Source organism: Balaenoptera musculus, chromosome 5 (assembly GCF_009873245.2).
Source record: "Balaenoptera musculus isolate JJ_BM4_2016_0621 chromosome 5, mBalMus1.pri.v3, whole genome shotgun sequence".
Taxonomy (NCBI): domain Eukaryota; kingdom Metazoa; phylum Chordata; class Mammalia; order Artiodactyla; family Balaenopteridae; genus Balaenoptera; species Balaenoptera musculus.
In genome coordinates, this window is record NC_045789.1 from 10,794,750 (window position 1) to 10,810,637 (window position 15,888).

The 15,888-nt window shown below is 37.7% G+C and overlaps 2 protein-coding genes across 2 annotated transcripts in view; one reads left to right on the top strand and one right to left on the bottom strand.

Annotated features, from left to right (window-relative positions):
• The window catches only part of MMRN1 (multimerin 1), a 59,732-nt gene that overhangs the window by 25,143 nt on the left and 18,701 nt on the right, over nucleotides 1-15,888 (top strand). Inside the window, exons 4-5 of the mRNA XM_036854020.1 lie at nucleotides 6,760-6,861; nucleotides 8,249-8,422. Coding sequence (XP_036709915.1) covers nucleotides 6,760-6,861; nucleotides 8,249-8,422 — 276 coding nt within the window. The remainder of the gene's footprint in view (nucleotides 1-6,759; nucleotides 6,862-8,248; nucleotides 8,423-15,888) is intronic.
• Nucleotides 12,903-13,649, bottom strand: LOC118895832 (ras-related protein Rab-5B-like). The gene has a single exon (XM_036853400.1). It carries the CDS (start codon nucleotides 13,647-13,649, stop codon nucleotides 12,903-12,905), a length of 747 nt encoding a protein of 248 aa, XP_036709295.1.

The window sequence follows — 15,888 nt, forward strand, 5'->3', positions numbered from 1 at the left end:
CCTTCTGTCTCAGCTCCAATATCTTAGAAAGGATCAAAAAAAAGAGACAGAAATTTGGGCCCTATGGAACAAAGCAAAGGTCTGTGCTTAAGTGCAAGATAAGATACATTGCCTGGAAAACTAGAATCGTGGCAGTCCTGTGGTAGAGAATACGTGGGGAAGACAGAAAGATTGCTAAATGGAAAAATAAAAGAGCATCGATCAACCAGGAATTTTATCACAGGAGAGTAAGTGACTCCGCTGTCAGAGATGGTATCAGTGCTTCTGCACCAGCTAAATACTGAGAAATAAACCGGGATGAATGCACGTATTGAACTCCAGTCAACAGAGCTAAGAAACGATAACAAACTATTGAATTTGCTAAACAGGTATTTCAGGTTTTCACAGACCCCATCCAATGAATTCCAGAGAAAAGAGGTTCATATGACAATTGGATCTCAAAGATCTTTGTGTGATGCTTAACAGTTGTTTCTTTTACAATTAGGAGTACAATTTCCTCACCTATTTCCTCCTAAAACGATTAATTTAAAAATAACTATAGCTAAGAGCAAATGGGAAGTTTTATGCACACACACACACACACACACACAATCACATTAGTTTTGGTAATTCAATATTGAAAGGATTTTTCCAATTACATTTTCTTTCAAATCAGTCTCTTCAAAACTTTACAAAAATATGGAGAAATTTTTATTTTTATTTCATAGATATTGTATTTCCACATACTGAGGAGTGAATCACCAAAAATGAGTATGCAAGAAAACTAAAGACTTCCACTCAATACTTCTATGTGTTCATCTTTATCCCTTTCAATTTATTTCTTTTTTCCTTCCTGAAAGCTTTATTTAATTTCTCTTCTCCTACTTGTCACTGATTTTAAAATTTTTTCTTATCTTTTTAGTTTTTATTTCTAATTTGCTGATTTTCTCTAGTATGTCACTTTCTATTCTCTCATCTGCAATGCAATAGGATTTTTCCAGATTGCATGAATAAAACTTATTTGAAATTCTTTTGACCCTAAGGTCAATAGAAAATTACTCTTGAATTCTTTTTGTTTACCTCCTTTCTGTTCTTGACCCTTTCCCTCTAACCTAGGTTTGTTTTCACTTCTTGCACATTCAGGATCTTGCCTGGGCCGAGTGGCAAAGAGAGAACTATGACTTGATGAATTCCCCCGCCTCAAATAGTAATGGACTACACATAAAATACCCCCTACTTCCTCTTGTGTGAGTGTGAGTGTATGTGCGTGTGTGTGCGTGATTCCCTGCTTTGCCAGTACTTTCCAAATGGAGAATATTCAATGAAATGCAATGTAATCATCTCTGCATTAACTATACAAGATGTAATACTTTGTAAAGAGATGAAGAGACCCAATTTCATTAGAATATGATAATGCAATATAAAATAATGCCTTATGATTTATAATAAAGCTTTAGCATAGTATTTTGAACCCCTGGAAATAAAGCCTATGTAAAATGCTGTTGTGATTTTTATTGAGGTTGCTCCACTTTAGTCAGGCTCATGAGCGCCTCAACCAATCTGCCTCTTGATTATGAGGATGGGGTAAGAAGGGGCAGGGGTCATATTCAAACATTTGACAACTGACTCAGTATCAATTAATATACACATTAATATAAAAATCAAAAGTTAAGAATGCATTACTTTTTATTTTCTTAAGTTAATGCATATGTTATCTATATTATAAACTACATACCAAGTAATATAAGCCATAACACAAATCACTCATCGTTTATCATCCAAATAATTTCTAAACAGTTTATTAATTTCTACAAATTATTGGTGTGCTCTTTCTTTTGACATGGATGACACCAGCTAAATGATGTCAGAGAGATGATTTAATATAGGTGACCGCCTCCATCTCCTTTAGAGATTTCTCCATCACATTTACAGCCATTAGGCGACAGGAAATCTCAGTATGTTTATAATTTCTTTTAACATCAATGATATTGCCATCCTGCTGAATTATCTACTAGTCACTACTGAGTTAACAGTGATTGCATTCCTTTTTTTTCAGTCCTTAAATAGTGTGTGCATTTTTAAATATTCAGTATATTTATTATTAACTAAATCATAAAGATTCTTGTAGGAATGTCCTATTTAATTAATTCATAGAGCTTTGCAAACATCGTTTGGTCAAATTTAGGGCATCATAAATCAAGGAACTTAAACATTTATTATATTTTTGAGTTTTATCATAAAAATTTCATTTTCATATGATTTATTAGAAAATCTATGTTTTCTCATATAGTTTATCCCTTATTAATTTTTGTGTCAAATAGTATGTATAAACATTTTTCATATGTAAAATATCTTTTATCAGTTTTTAATTTATCTCCAGTTTAAAAAGGGGAATATTTTTTTCCCTTATAAAGTTAAAAAAGGATTGACATTTCTAGTAGACTGTTATTTCTGAAAACCAATTCTCTTTTTTCTTTTTGTAAAAAAGCTTGTTTTCCAAATGCTAAACGTAAAACTGATTTGAAATGATATTCTTGTATCAGAATTATTTTGTCAGGTAACTTCCATAATATTTTTCTTTTCTGAAATGATCTACTGTTTCAATTATATGATATTGTTAAAAGTTCTAATTTTTTCTAAATATTTTAATTTTATTTTTATTAACATACTTGATAAAGTGTTTTTGAAGTTTTTTATTTCAAAAGCGTTGCTTAACTTGAAAATTTTTATCATTACAAAAGCTTATTTCATGAGACTAATTTCAGAAAGTTCTTTAATATTTTTCTCTTGATCACAAATGAATTTTAACAGAAATTGAATGTCATTATGAGGACAAATAACTCTAGTAATTTTTATTTTACTTTTTTTTTTAATAGGCTTGTATTGTAATTTTATTTAGATCAGTATTGAGGGTTTACTTTTTTTTTATTAATTAATTAATTTATTTATTTTTGGCTGTGTTGGGTCTTCGTTGCTACGCGCAGGCTTTCTCTAGTTGCGGCGAGCAGGGGCTACTCTTTGTTGCGGTGCGTGGGCTTCTCATTGCGGTGGCTTCTCTTGTTGTGGAGCACGGGCTCTAGGGCATGTGGGCTTCAGTAGTTGTGGCTCATGGGCCTTAAAGCTCGGGCTCAGTAGTTGTGGTTCACGGGCTTAGTTGCTGGGCGGCATATGGGATCTTTCCGGACCAGGGCTCGAACCCGTGTCCCCTGCATTGGCAGGCGTGTCCCCTGCACTGGCAGGTGGATTCTTCCACTTTGCCACCAGGAAAGCCCAATTTTTATTTTAAATGATACAAATTTATATCATTATTTGAAATCAACATTTATATATTAAGTAAAAATAGTCCACTAATTTTTATTGAAAATCAAGTTGATTTTATTTCAAAAATACAAATTACATTTTAAATTGAATTGATTTTTGATACTGATTTGATATTTTTGACTTTGATATTTTATATATCAAAAGATGTCCCAGACTAACTGATTTTTGCACTGTATATTAGAGAATCCAGGACTAGGTTCATTATTGAAAACATTTCTGTTTTTTTCTCAGATTCAAAAAATTCCAACTCATGATATCTAAAAGAAGTACTTTGAAAATTTAAACTTTTGTCTCTTCCAGTGTTTTCAATAATTGATTATAAATTCTTTAATAATATTTAGCAAAAATTATGTGCTGAGGACAATTAGTACTAGCAAGTAAACTAAAGTAAGTACCAAACAATTTGGAAATTCTAACTACTACATAAATCACACATAATGATAAACTGATGATTCTGCCAAAACATAGAATGTTTCATAAGATCTATGTAGTGCATGAAACGGGCCCAACAAACTGCTAGCTCTGAAAAACGGTTCTCGGATGTTATTATAATAGGAATTCCATACATTTATCATGTATCCTACAAGATGTATCTTTTATCTTTATCATGTATCCACCATTAACGGGATAAGTTAATATTTTGATTTTATAATTAATTTTATCAGTTATTACAATTTATCATTATATATTTGCCAATAGGTATGGCTGTATTTCAGTATTTTAATAATTGCTAGGTCACATTGGTGCATCCTGACTAAATACAGCTTTGGAGTTGGGGTATGTGGAATGTTACCAGGTGGGAGTGAGGAGCTATAGCCTAGGTTGTGAGTGGAAAGGCCCTTTTATTTCTGAGACATTCTAAAATTGTAAGTGGACTCTAGATCTGATTGCTGGGGAGGTGGCTCAAACACTTCACATGCATCCATGCTTAGGAGTGCCTCTTCAGGGATCTTGTGTCCTAACAACAGAGAGAATAATGTCATCTATACTAGGGAGTCGGGAAATGTGACAATCATCCTCCACATCCACCCCACTTCACTTACTCCTTGTAAAGGCCCGCTTCTCTATGGAATGGTAGGAGACTAAAGGTTTTTATTCACTAGAGTTTTAATAAATCAAGTCTTTAACATATGCTCTTGTTATCAACAAGCACTTACGGCTGTTGAAAAATCTCTGAAGATCAATTTCTGGATTGCAATTTTTAACTTAAACATCTGGTATTTTCTGCCTTACACCATTGAATTTACTTATTAGAATTAGAAAATTTTGAAATTTGTTCTAAATTAGTGCTTCTTAACCAGGGTCATGCATCGAAATCACCTGCAGAGTTTAAAAAACTCTGTACACACATGCTCAATTCCCCAGAACAGAGTTACTGCATCATAATCTTCAGATGGGTGGGAGGGGGATGCACAGAACATTGACACTTAGTGTTTCAAAGTTAACAGATGCTTCTGATTTCCACCCATGATGAAAAACCACTATTCTAAAGAAATGTAAAAAAACAAAGCAAAAACATAATATGCATTAAAAGTTAATGATAGAAAAAGACATTTGAAGAGCAACCTTGTTTGTATGTCACAAAACAATATGGTCTTTGTTTTTACCATAATTACACATTGCTTCCTAACAAAGTCTTCTGCCTACCAAGTCGTGGTATGCATTTCAATGCACCAGCCCTTTTTGTTTTCCTATGATCTAGCTCAGAAAGGTAAGCAGTAAAAAAATGAAAAGACCAATTGTTCATTCTGTGAAATCCACCTGTTCCTTTTGCTGTAACACTTACAAGTCTGTATCCTGAACACTCTTCCACTGCTAAGAGAAACAGGGAAGGTAGCGAGGTGGGAAGTTGCTAAGGAAGATGTGTCTTGATGCTCTACTCCAGTGGTTCTCAGACTTTAGTGTGCATTGGAATCAGCTGGAGAGCTTGTTAAAGCACACATTGCTGCCTCACTCCAGAGTTTCTTAAATTAGCAGGTCTGGGATGGGGCCCAGAAGTTGTATTTTTAAAAGTTCCCAGGTGATGCTGATACTGATTCAGAGACCCTGGTTTGAGAATCATTGCTTTACTCTCTGGTAACCCTCCTGGGTAGATAGATTGTAGCTGCCAGGAAAATGCTTTATTACATCATCTAAGAAGGAACCTTGATTTTAAAAACCATACAATTATTTAGCAGATATATTTGTATGAATTAATTTGAATTTGGGCTATAAGAACTTTATTACTAGGATCTAGCAGACATTTAATACTTTTCACCACCTACTGCAGCCCTCAAATACATACACTTTTCCCCAAGCTACAGATTGTCTTCTTCCACCAAATAAATCAAAAGTTATGCAGGACCATCTATTATGCAGTGGAGAAAAAGAAGAAACAAAATCAAAGCAAAAACCTTGGACATGAATGGAGATTCATTAATTTAGTTCAATGCCCTGAAGAAAGCAATGCAAAATTCAATCTAACAACAGAGACTAACTCAAATTAGTGGCAAATATGTTTTCTATGGAGTAGAGATGCTTTAGTATTATTGTCCCAGCCACATATGCCTTAGGGAGCATAACATGTGCCAGAGGTGCAGTTTCATTGGTACATAATTTCACATGGGAAGAAGCACAGTCAGACGCCAAACACTTGTTTTCTCACGTCTGATATGCAGACTTCCATGAATAAATTTGTTCTTTAGAAGTCTGCAAATTACAGACATACATTACTTGATGTGTTCAATATGTTTAATAAATCTTCCCTCTAAATTGTTTTCCCCAATGAAAAATTATATTGCCATTTAAAATATTACTTGATTCATGGGAAATGAGAAGCAATTCTTTAATAGAGTAAATTTATTTTATAAGAATTTCTATTTTTCTGAAATTTCACTGACTTTACAGGTTGATCCCCTCAAGACATGCCCTATAATGGTTTACTTTTACATGCAGTCCTTATGTTTTGAGCCTATGTATTTCTTAAAAATCTGGGAACAACCCATTTAAGCGGCACTATTACGCAGGTATTCGTTTAGTAAAGAAGCTGTAGCTCTCCCTTACTTCCAAGTGGCCACCAGTTGGAAACTGCATTGTTAAACAAGCCATCTTTGTGACAGCCCACTTAGAAAGCTGCTCTAGCTTTTAACACAGCTGATTTTAAGTTTCCTCTCAATCATGCTGGCAGTTTACACACCCCGGTTTACACGGCTTCCCCAAACTACCACCCATTTTCACCTAAAAGGAAACCTTAATAATTTTATTTTTTCCAAACAGAACTAGAGTCTTGCACTTCCAACACCAATGTGGGAGGGAGCACATCACCCTGTGGGTGGGGGCGGAGCCTCTTATTCTGCAATCATCGCTGACCGTCAAGCTTCTGTGCACGGGAAAAGGCACATCAGCCATGTTGCTGCTCAGGACTGGAGAAAATGAGGCGGTCCCAGTGCTTAACTCTCTCCTCTTTTTGCTTCCGTCTAGCCCAGCAACAACAGCAGCTGATACACAGTAACCAGGCTGAGAGTCACGCTGCAGGTGGCAGAGGGACGCCCGAGCAGCAGCAACAAGACTGTGGTGACCCAGGTCACAGACTCTAATTACTGCCATCCCTACCCCAATCATTGTCAACACTATTTGTGATGACTGCCAAACAAGACATCACTTGGCTGTCAAACGTTTGATGGTGACATTAACATACCTCTCGATCCTTTGCTGTTTGCATGTTGGGAGAAACTGTGGGTGAGCTGCAGGTTCCCAGCCTGAAGGGAACATGTGTAATTATTGGAGCTCTGTGTGCAGACACAGAAGGAGAATAAAAATGCTGTCATACTAGGTTGTAAGGAAATCACAGGTTTCCAAAACTAAATCAAACTTTTGCCCTGCAAAGAGTACAGTCATGGAAGAACCTTGACATAGATGGGGGGACTGGATCATTTTAAGGGAGCTAAGAAGTCTCCCTTCCCTCGGTTGAGAAGAGATCACAAGGGGTATTGCTCACTGACTAGGGCAAAGAATGTGGCTCAGAATCAACAAGAACCTCGTGTTGATCTAAAGTTGGCATGTTACATATTTTCTCATCTTTCTAATCATAAATATTTTACCATTCCTTTTAGACATAACCTCATCTCTTAGAAACATAAAGTGGGTTACTGCTAAAAACATCTCACTATGTTTGGCATATATCTTGTCATACAAAATAAGGCACCCAAATTGAGAAATCTGATTTAAGGGGATCTCTTTAAGAATGCAGGTGAATATAGCTTAGGATCTGTACTCAAATTTTTTTAAGGGATTGAAATTCAGTATTTTCACAAGATACCATAAAATCCTCCTTGAATTATTGAAACGCATGTGTAATGGCATGGAAAGTATCATTGCTTTATAAAGTGATTCTAACCAAATTCTGAATCTCTTTATCTCTCTAAAGAATACCTCAGTAAAGAATAAAATTCTCAGAATATAGATACAAACTACATATATACATGTAGTATATATACGTATCTGTGTGTAGTGTGTGTATATATATATATATATATATATATATATATATATATATATATATATATAGTTACACCTATTTAATGCTGGAGCATTGGATTTGAAAGCAGAAGATAAAGCATTAGCTCTGTAACCTCAAGCAAGGTATTTTAGTTTTCTGACCCTCAATTTCCTCATCTATTGAAAGTTTAAAAACAACTCTTTAAGGTTATCAAAAGAGAGACTGAAAATTCTGGACAAAGTTAAAACATTTTAGAAATCTAAGATATTAGAATGCTTTTTACAAATTTCTACCCCCTAAATATTAGTATAAAAGTCAGGATGCCGTTTGCTAAGTGCATATAATCTATATTTTCAAATATGAAATGCAAACATGGCTTATTTGAATTACCTTTCAATCTATCATGAAATCTGAGTGGTTTTTAAATATGTACTTTTAAACGTTTCCTATTTTCTCTTCTTCTGTATGCAGCAGTGACACAAAAAATGACAGACCAGCTGAACTACCAGGCAATGAAACTGACCCTTCTGCAGAAGAAGATTGACAATATTTCTTCAGCCGTGAGTGATATAAGGAACACATCCTCCTCACTAGAAGGGAAAATCAGTGAAGATAAAGGCAGGGAATTTCAATCTTTTCTAAAAGGTAAAAGTAAAATAAATTATTCATTCAGTTGAGACAAACAGCAAATGACTCATTTATCTTTTCTCACATCATTTTGGGATCTTTGCTTTAGACTGGGTGATAGAGAAGTCTAAGTTTTTTTTGAATAAGATACTTTTAAATCCCTCTATTTCTGAAATAACTCGAAGCATCTAAATATTTTTTACTAATATAGTCAACTTTTTGACTGAATATTTCATCTGACTTATTGACATTATGTACCTAGTTACAGTCTAACTTGTATTCCTTTATAGTTAAAATGAGCCATACTTAATCTGCTTCCATTGTGGTTCGCAGCTCAAGATAAAGATGAGGTTAAGGGATGATTATCAGGGACAGCTAGATCCATGGTTATCTTAATGTTGATGAAGATATTGAGAATAAATCTAAAGTGCATTATTATCCCAGAAAGTATCTCGCTCATGGAATATAATCAATAAAATATATTCTAAAACATATCAGGTTGTTATTCATAGAAATGTGAGTCAGTTTTGCCTGAATTTTGTGCTCTTAAAATAGCAGGCTGTGTTCCTTTCTGGAGGATCTACAGGATGATCCATTTCCTGCTAATCTGAGTTGTCAGAATTCATTTTCTTGCGGTTGTAGGACTGAGGTTCCATTTTCTTGATGACTGTAAGCTGGCTTTTTCCCAGCTTCTGGAAGCCACTGCATTTCTTGGCTTGTGCCCTTGTTGAGCCCTCATGGCAGCTCTCAGACCCACTCTTCTGCCTTCTTCTTCCTCTTTAAGGACTCATATGATTACATTGGACCTATCTGGATAATCCAGGATAATCTCCTCATTTCAAGGTTCTTAACCTTAATCACATATGTCAAGGCCCTTGTGCCATGGAAGGTAACGTATTCACAGGTTAAGGGAATTAGGGTGTGAACATCTTAGGTGGGGCAGCATTTTTCTGCCTACCAGAGAGATTTATGCTGAATATATAGTGAGTAATTGCTATGGGAGAGTTAAGTACAATACAGTGGGACCCCTTGATAGTTTCAATAAATCCAGTCTTAGACTTCAGGGAAGGTTTCTGCAAAGAAAAACCATCTCAACTGATAATGGATCAAGAGGAGTTAATTCGGCAGAGGTTTCAGGAAGGGCACAGATATTCTAGACAAGTATTTTGGTTACTAGGAGCATCTCAATTCACTGGGCTTATTGTTTGTTCCCAAGTCTCAGGATTATTGGTCCCTTTCACTTTGTTTTATACATAAAACATACTCACTGTACACCCCATTTCTATCACTCACAAGTTATTTTTTCTCTATTTTATGTGGTTCACAGGTAAAAGAAATAAAAAGGTGATTTCCATATCCTTTACCAGTACAGAACAATCATGATTTTTTTTAATCATGTAAATTATTGGTGCTATTAACCAACTGAAAGAAAGACTCTGTCCTACATTTCTGGCATGCTCCCTGTGGCTAAAACTTACCCATGGCAAGCATGAGAGAGGAATGTATTTTCCCTGAAGTGAGCATGAGAAAGAAGTCAAATAGGAACAGTACATAATTGACTATAACCATAGTAATGCAATTTGTTTAGCAAAATTTGGTTATCATAACCTGAGAGAATTAGGCCTGTCAACAGCTTTTTGTGAACCTACTAACAAAAATTCTGACCCTGACATGGGAAAAAATACACACTCATAGCAACGACAACAACAGTATTCCCTCTTCAACAGGACACGTTAATCATGTACTGAGCACAGTCAATTAATGAGAACCAGATGGCTTGTAGTTAATGAATGTTTATACAGGAAACAAAAACTAAATTCACCCCCAAGGTACTGTGCTTTCCTAAAACCACATCCCCTTCTCTCGCTTACTCTACATCCAAGTTGAGAAGCACTGCTTCATCTGCTAGTAGCCAGCAAAACTGTTCAAAATCAAATGCCCCAACACCTTAAGAAGTATCTGAATCTTACGAATAGGCCACGCATTCACAACCACAGAAGGGACATGCCCAGGTGTCGGATATCAAATATATCTGTTGTTACCAAATACAATATCAAATCGTTTAGGAAGTAGAAGCACATGAGTCACATGAAACAGAATCAGAGTTCAAATGATGTGCCCACTCATATATTGACATAAAGCACTTTGATGTATCTTTGCAAAATCAGATTCTTGCACAGTTGTTTCTTTAGTAACAAATTATAGAAATATTATCTGAAAAGCGTGTTTTCCTGTTCAGACACTGCTGTGATATTTACCCTTTGTCCAATGTAGTTTTCCATTGAAGGTTTTTTTTTTTTTTCTCCTTTTTTACTTACATTAAATACATCGGTAAATCAGCAGTCGCATTCTGTTACCACGATTGTTATGTTGGGAGAGGAAGAAAGGGGAAAAAAGGCAAATGCTTTCTTAGAAGCCAAAAAAAGAAAAAAAGATACCCCCCCTTAAAAAAAATGATCAGAAGAAAAAAATGAAGAGCTGGGAAATAAAAACTAAGATTCCCTAAGCCCAACAGAGCTCCAAGGAAAGCAGAAGAGCTAATAGGAAGTAGAAGGAAGGCAGCAGATAGGCCCAGAAGCTAAGGCCAATCCTGTTCCTAAGGGGGGCAGGGGAGGGGAGAAGAAGCCTGGAGAAATGGTTTCCCAGCCCCAAGGCAATGAAACAGCTTCCCTACTGCTCCATGGGGAAAACTACACAGAGAAAGAACTTCATTTCTAAGAAACTTAAGGGAGCCGTCGTAGTTCTTCCACTTGTAAGGATGCAGTAGCTGCTTTGGGGGGCTAGTGGGTGCTGGAAAAAAGGAGGGGAAAATGTGTATGTGTTTCAGGGCCACGGGAACTAAGGCTGCCCCTGGTAAAGGAAGGGAATTTAGGTGTAAGTGGAAGAACCTAAGCTGGGTCCTTCAGAATCTCAGCTTCATGGATTTCGCAGCTTCTCTGGGACAGGAGGCAGTCTGCAAGCCAAAAGGGCAGAAAGGTTCCAATCCTAGGTCACTATGGCCTCTCCTATCTTATTTCCTCCAATTTCCTCAAAACCCTGGGCTAGAACAAGAAGGGATTTAGAGTTCTCTCTTGCCTTGATGGCTTCCCAAAGACATCTAAAATACCTCATGAGGAATGTGAAGAGAGACTAGAGATTTAGAAAGGACCAACATCCTCTGGTGATGTGAGACAGTTGTGAGGGACCCTCAGTGCCCGCCGTTCCCTGTCCACAGGAACAGGTGTTATGATACTAGGGGGCCACAAGTAGGCTTCTGTGGTACTACCCCCCTAGTGGTACACGGATTAAACCACTGGTTGCATGGGGGATGGGTTTGGGGGGTAAGCATGGAGGGACCAAACCGAAGATACTAACAAAGGAGAAAAGATATAGGGCCTGATGGGAGGTGGGGGGCAGAACAGACTGTACAGTGGGAATAAAGATCATACCTATTTACAGGGAAGTAGAAAAGACGTGGTAATGGGTGGATCAAATTGAATGGGAACCCTGGGAAAGGACAGAAAATTCCTCCCTCTTGCCTACTCCTCTTCACTCCCCTACAATGGTCTATGCTAGCCTGAGACTGCTCTCCAGTTGCTCGGTTAATTCCCCAGGAAAGGTAAACCTACACCCAAGAGTTAGGCTGGCCAGAATATAGGTGAAGTAAGAATTAGAGTTGGAGGAAGCTAGCAGGGGAGATTGGGCTTGAGTAGCTGCCACCGGTACTGTTCTCTACAGCCCCTCCCCAAACCTCATATACACCTCGGATTCCACTTAATTACAAAGTTAAGAGGGCAGGTAAATCAATCACAACCCCCATAAAACAGTATCACAACTGAACTACCATCAATTAAAGTGCAAACTGCAGGGGGGATATAGTGTCTGGGGCTGAGGCCATCTGAGGGCCAGAGAGAAAAAAATGCATGTGTGTAAGTCAGAGGATGGGTATCAGAAACTGGTCCCTCCATTCAGATCACAGTAGAGCCAAAGATGCACGCAACCAGTGAAGATTCTTTGGAGGACTCTGGGGTCCAGAGTCTCCCCCACTGTGGGGGAGAAGCTACCTAAGAGGCTGGGTGAGGGGAAAGTAAGTCTTGGAAGAGTGTCTGAGCCACAGATGACACTGCATCTCCACCTCTGCCCAGTTAGCTAACAACAAGACTCCAGCCTGGTGCCGGAGAACTTGCCTTCCCGTTCTCACCTCTACCTAGAAACACCCTCCACAAGGCCAACTCAGTGTTTTCAAATATGAGAAACTCCAGCCAAATGAAAACAAAAAGGAAATGTTTCCTTACTCCCCTCTGCTCTGAGGCTTACTTTCCCCCAGGGCCCCTAATGTGACTGAACTGGAAACCTCCTTCCTCAGTTCCTGGGTTCGCTACCTTCTCCATCCCAGGGAGGGGAAGAAAAAGGGGATCAAGAACAAAGACTGACCAAAAGCAGAAGGGGAAGGGGCGGGAGACAAAAAAAAGTTTTCTGAAAAAAATGGAGACGAGGAGGAGGAGGAAAGAGAAGTAGGTCACTGTCTTGCACCTATAATACAAAGTGAAGAAAGTTTGTTTTGGAAGGTAAGTCCTGGGGGATCTGAGCCCCAAGCCCCAGAGCAGGGGTAGGAGGCCAGTGGCAACAGCTGCCTGGTGTTGTTGCTGAAGCAACTGCTCATGGAGACCACACCCCGGCTTCGGCCTGCTGCACCCCCCGGATCCTGGGGTTCACTCTCTGGCAACTTCTTAGCTATTGCCAGGAAGAGATCGTTCACGTTCTTAGCTGTCTTGGCTGAAGTCTCCATAAACAATAAGCTGTTGTCCTCAGCACACGCCTGGGCCTCTTCGTACTCCACCATGGGCTTGTTGGCCAGGCCAGCTTCGTTCCCCGCCAGGGCAATAACGATGCTAGGACTGGCCTGTCGCTGTAGTTCCTTTACCCATGTCTTTGCTCCGGCGAAGGTTTCCTGATTAGTAATGTCATAAACCACAGTTGCAGCTTGGGCACCTCTGTAGTACACGGGGGCCAAGCTATGGTATCGCTCCTGCCCCGCTGTGTCCCAGATCTCAGACTTGACTGTTGTGTCATCTAGACAAACCGACTGGGTGAGGAAGGCCACTCCAGTGACGCTCTCCTGGTACTCGTGGAACTGCCCTTTGACAAAACGTAATTCCAGGCTAGACTTCCCCACTGCAGACTCACCCAGCAGGACCAGTTTGAACTGACATATTTTGCTGGCCTGGGGCTGCCCACTGGGCCTGGCTGTGCTTCTGCTAGTCATGGCTAGATTATAAGAGTGGGAAAGGGAGGGGGATGCCACAAAGCGGCAGAGGGGGGAGGGGAGAGGGGGAGGGGGAGGAGGAGGGGGAGGAGGAGGGGGGAGGGGGAGGGGGAGGGGCGGGGACTTCCAGGCTTCAACAGTCCTGGGGCTCCGTCTCCCCGGTGGGGCCCGAGCCTGTGTCTGCAGCTCAGCCAAACCCTCCTCCTCCTCCTCCTCCTCCCCTCCCCTCCTCCCCTCCCCCTCCTCCCCCTCCCCCTCCCCCTCCTCCTCCTTGCCCTGGGGCAGGGCCCCAGCCTCCATTGAAGTTTTAAAGCATGAGAGTACCTTCTAATTTTTACTTTGATTGTTTACTTTTTTTCCTAATTAAGTTGATCATGATTCTGTACTGAATTTTACCTGTTTCAGTGTTTTCGCCTATTGTCATTCTTTTTCTGACTTTCAGGTCATGTAGTTTTTCTCTTGCTGAAGTTAAAATCTGTTGTTGTTGTCCACAATTAACTAATTCATTTAATTACGCTTAAGTTTTATTTTACCTTGTCAATCTTGGAAAACATTTTAAGCCAAAATTATGAGGTTATAAATCCTAGGGAAGTCTGATTCCTAACCTTAATTATTTTATTGTGTTTCATCTAGTTGTTTTTGTCATGAGAATTAAAGACAATTTTAACTAACAGGAAATGACTAAATGATCCTGTAGAAAGTGCAATAAAAATAACTTTGCTATTTAGTAGTGCCTTACACTCAGTGAAGCTAATATATTCTATTTTAAGTATAAGAAATCTAATTTTCCACATTTCATTTTCTGTGTAGCATCTAGAATGTGCTCAACGAAGATTTGTTGTATAAATGAGTGACATGTCAAATGCTAAGTAAAATTTAGAAAATAAAAATACTTTAAAACCTTTCTTGGTATGATTATTCATGTTAGCAAATGCAAAAGTTAGGACTGTTTCAGTATAATTTATCTTAACTGCAGCTATTTAATCTTTTCTAAGCCTTTCCTTAGTACTTTGGTGCTGTGTGTCACTGATTACTATTTCATACTTCACATGCTTTTATTATTTTTTTCTATTACATACAAGTTGATTTTCACTTACTTATAGTTTTTAGACTTTTAAGTTTATATCAGTTTCTACTAGGTTTAGAAATGTAAAACAAATTTTTGTACTCTGGAAATCCTAGACCCTAAAGATCAATTAAAAACATGCATCTTTAAGATCTAGGATTTCCAAGGAAATATTTATCCATTCACAGCTTTGTCTTTGTACCACATTAATTAGTATCAAGACCCTCAAGCAATACATCATTCTATCTGGTATAATTGCTCTTTCACAATATGTTTTATGTAGGTCTCTCAAGCAACTTAAATACTTTTTAAAACTTGCTTGCAAAATAGAGACATGTAGAGACTATGTATTTTTATCCTATAATCATCTTTCTTGAATAGACTTCATAGTAGGCATAATTTACTTCACAATACCCCATTGTACAGACCTTCCTGATTAAAATGCTTTGTATTATGTTGCCTGTATTTTACCTTATAGATATTGGCTACATTGGCTACATGTTTGAATGAACATATCTTCCATTTTTATCTGTTTCATTGCCATGTACTATAAATATACCTCAAGCATGTTTTATTTTTCCCGTTTTCTGTTTTTGTATGTAACAGGTTTGTTTCTTTGTTTTTACATGTTTGAATATTTATTTCCTGTTCTAAGTAGTTCTGAATAGTTCAAGACCCTTTTTTTCTTTTTCCTTTTTTTTTTCTAATGCTACGTTTATAACTATCCATAATTCTGGCTTGTGATCATTCTATTCTTTCTAAAGGGGAGATACTAGTATGTGCTTCATTAGTGGCAAGTTTCCTCTCCTCTTTTTGTTAAGAATTAATGTCATGATATTGTAAATCAACTATATTTCAATAGAAATATTTAAAAAAAGAATTATCAAACTAAAAATAAATAAATAAAATCACCTAAAAAATTAATGTCATATTATGAGAGTCAATGTGGATCTTAAATTTCTGTCATTTGACTTAGTTTTGTGATCCTCAAACCTCTCATTATTTTTATTTTATTGTTATTATGAACTATTGTTGAATCTTGTGATTATTGCTTCATATTGTTCCTCCTCTGGGAACCTCATTAAATTTCGTCTCTGCAGTCAATATATTAAATTTTATAAGCTCGAAACACAAGTTCTGAAACCTAATTACAGTTGACCCTTGATCAACATA

Excerpts from the sequence above, each read along its gene's own strand:
- LOC118895832 (XM_036853400.1), bottom strand. The coding sequence starts at position 13,649 with ATGACTAGCAGAAGCACAGCCAGGCCCAGTGGGCAGCCCCAGGCCAGC.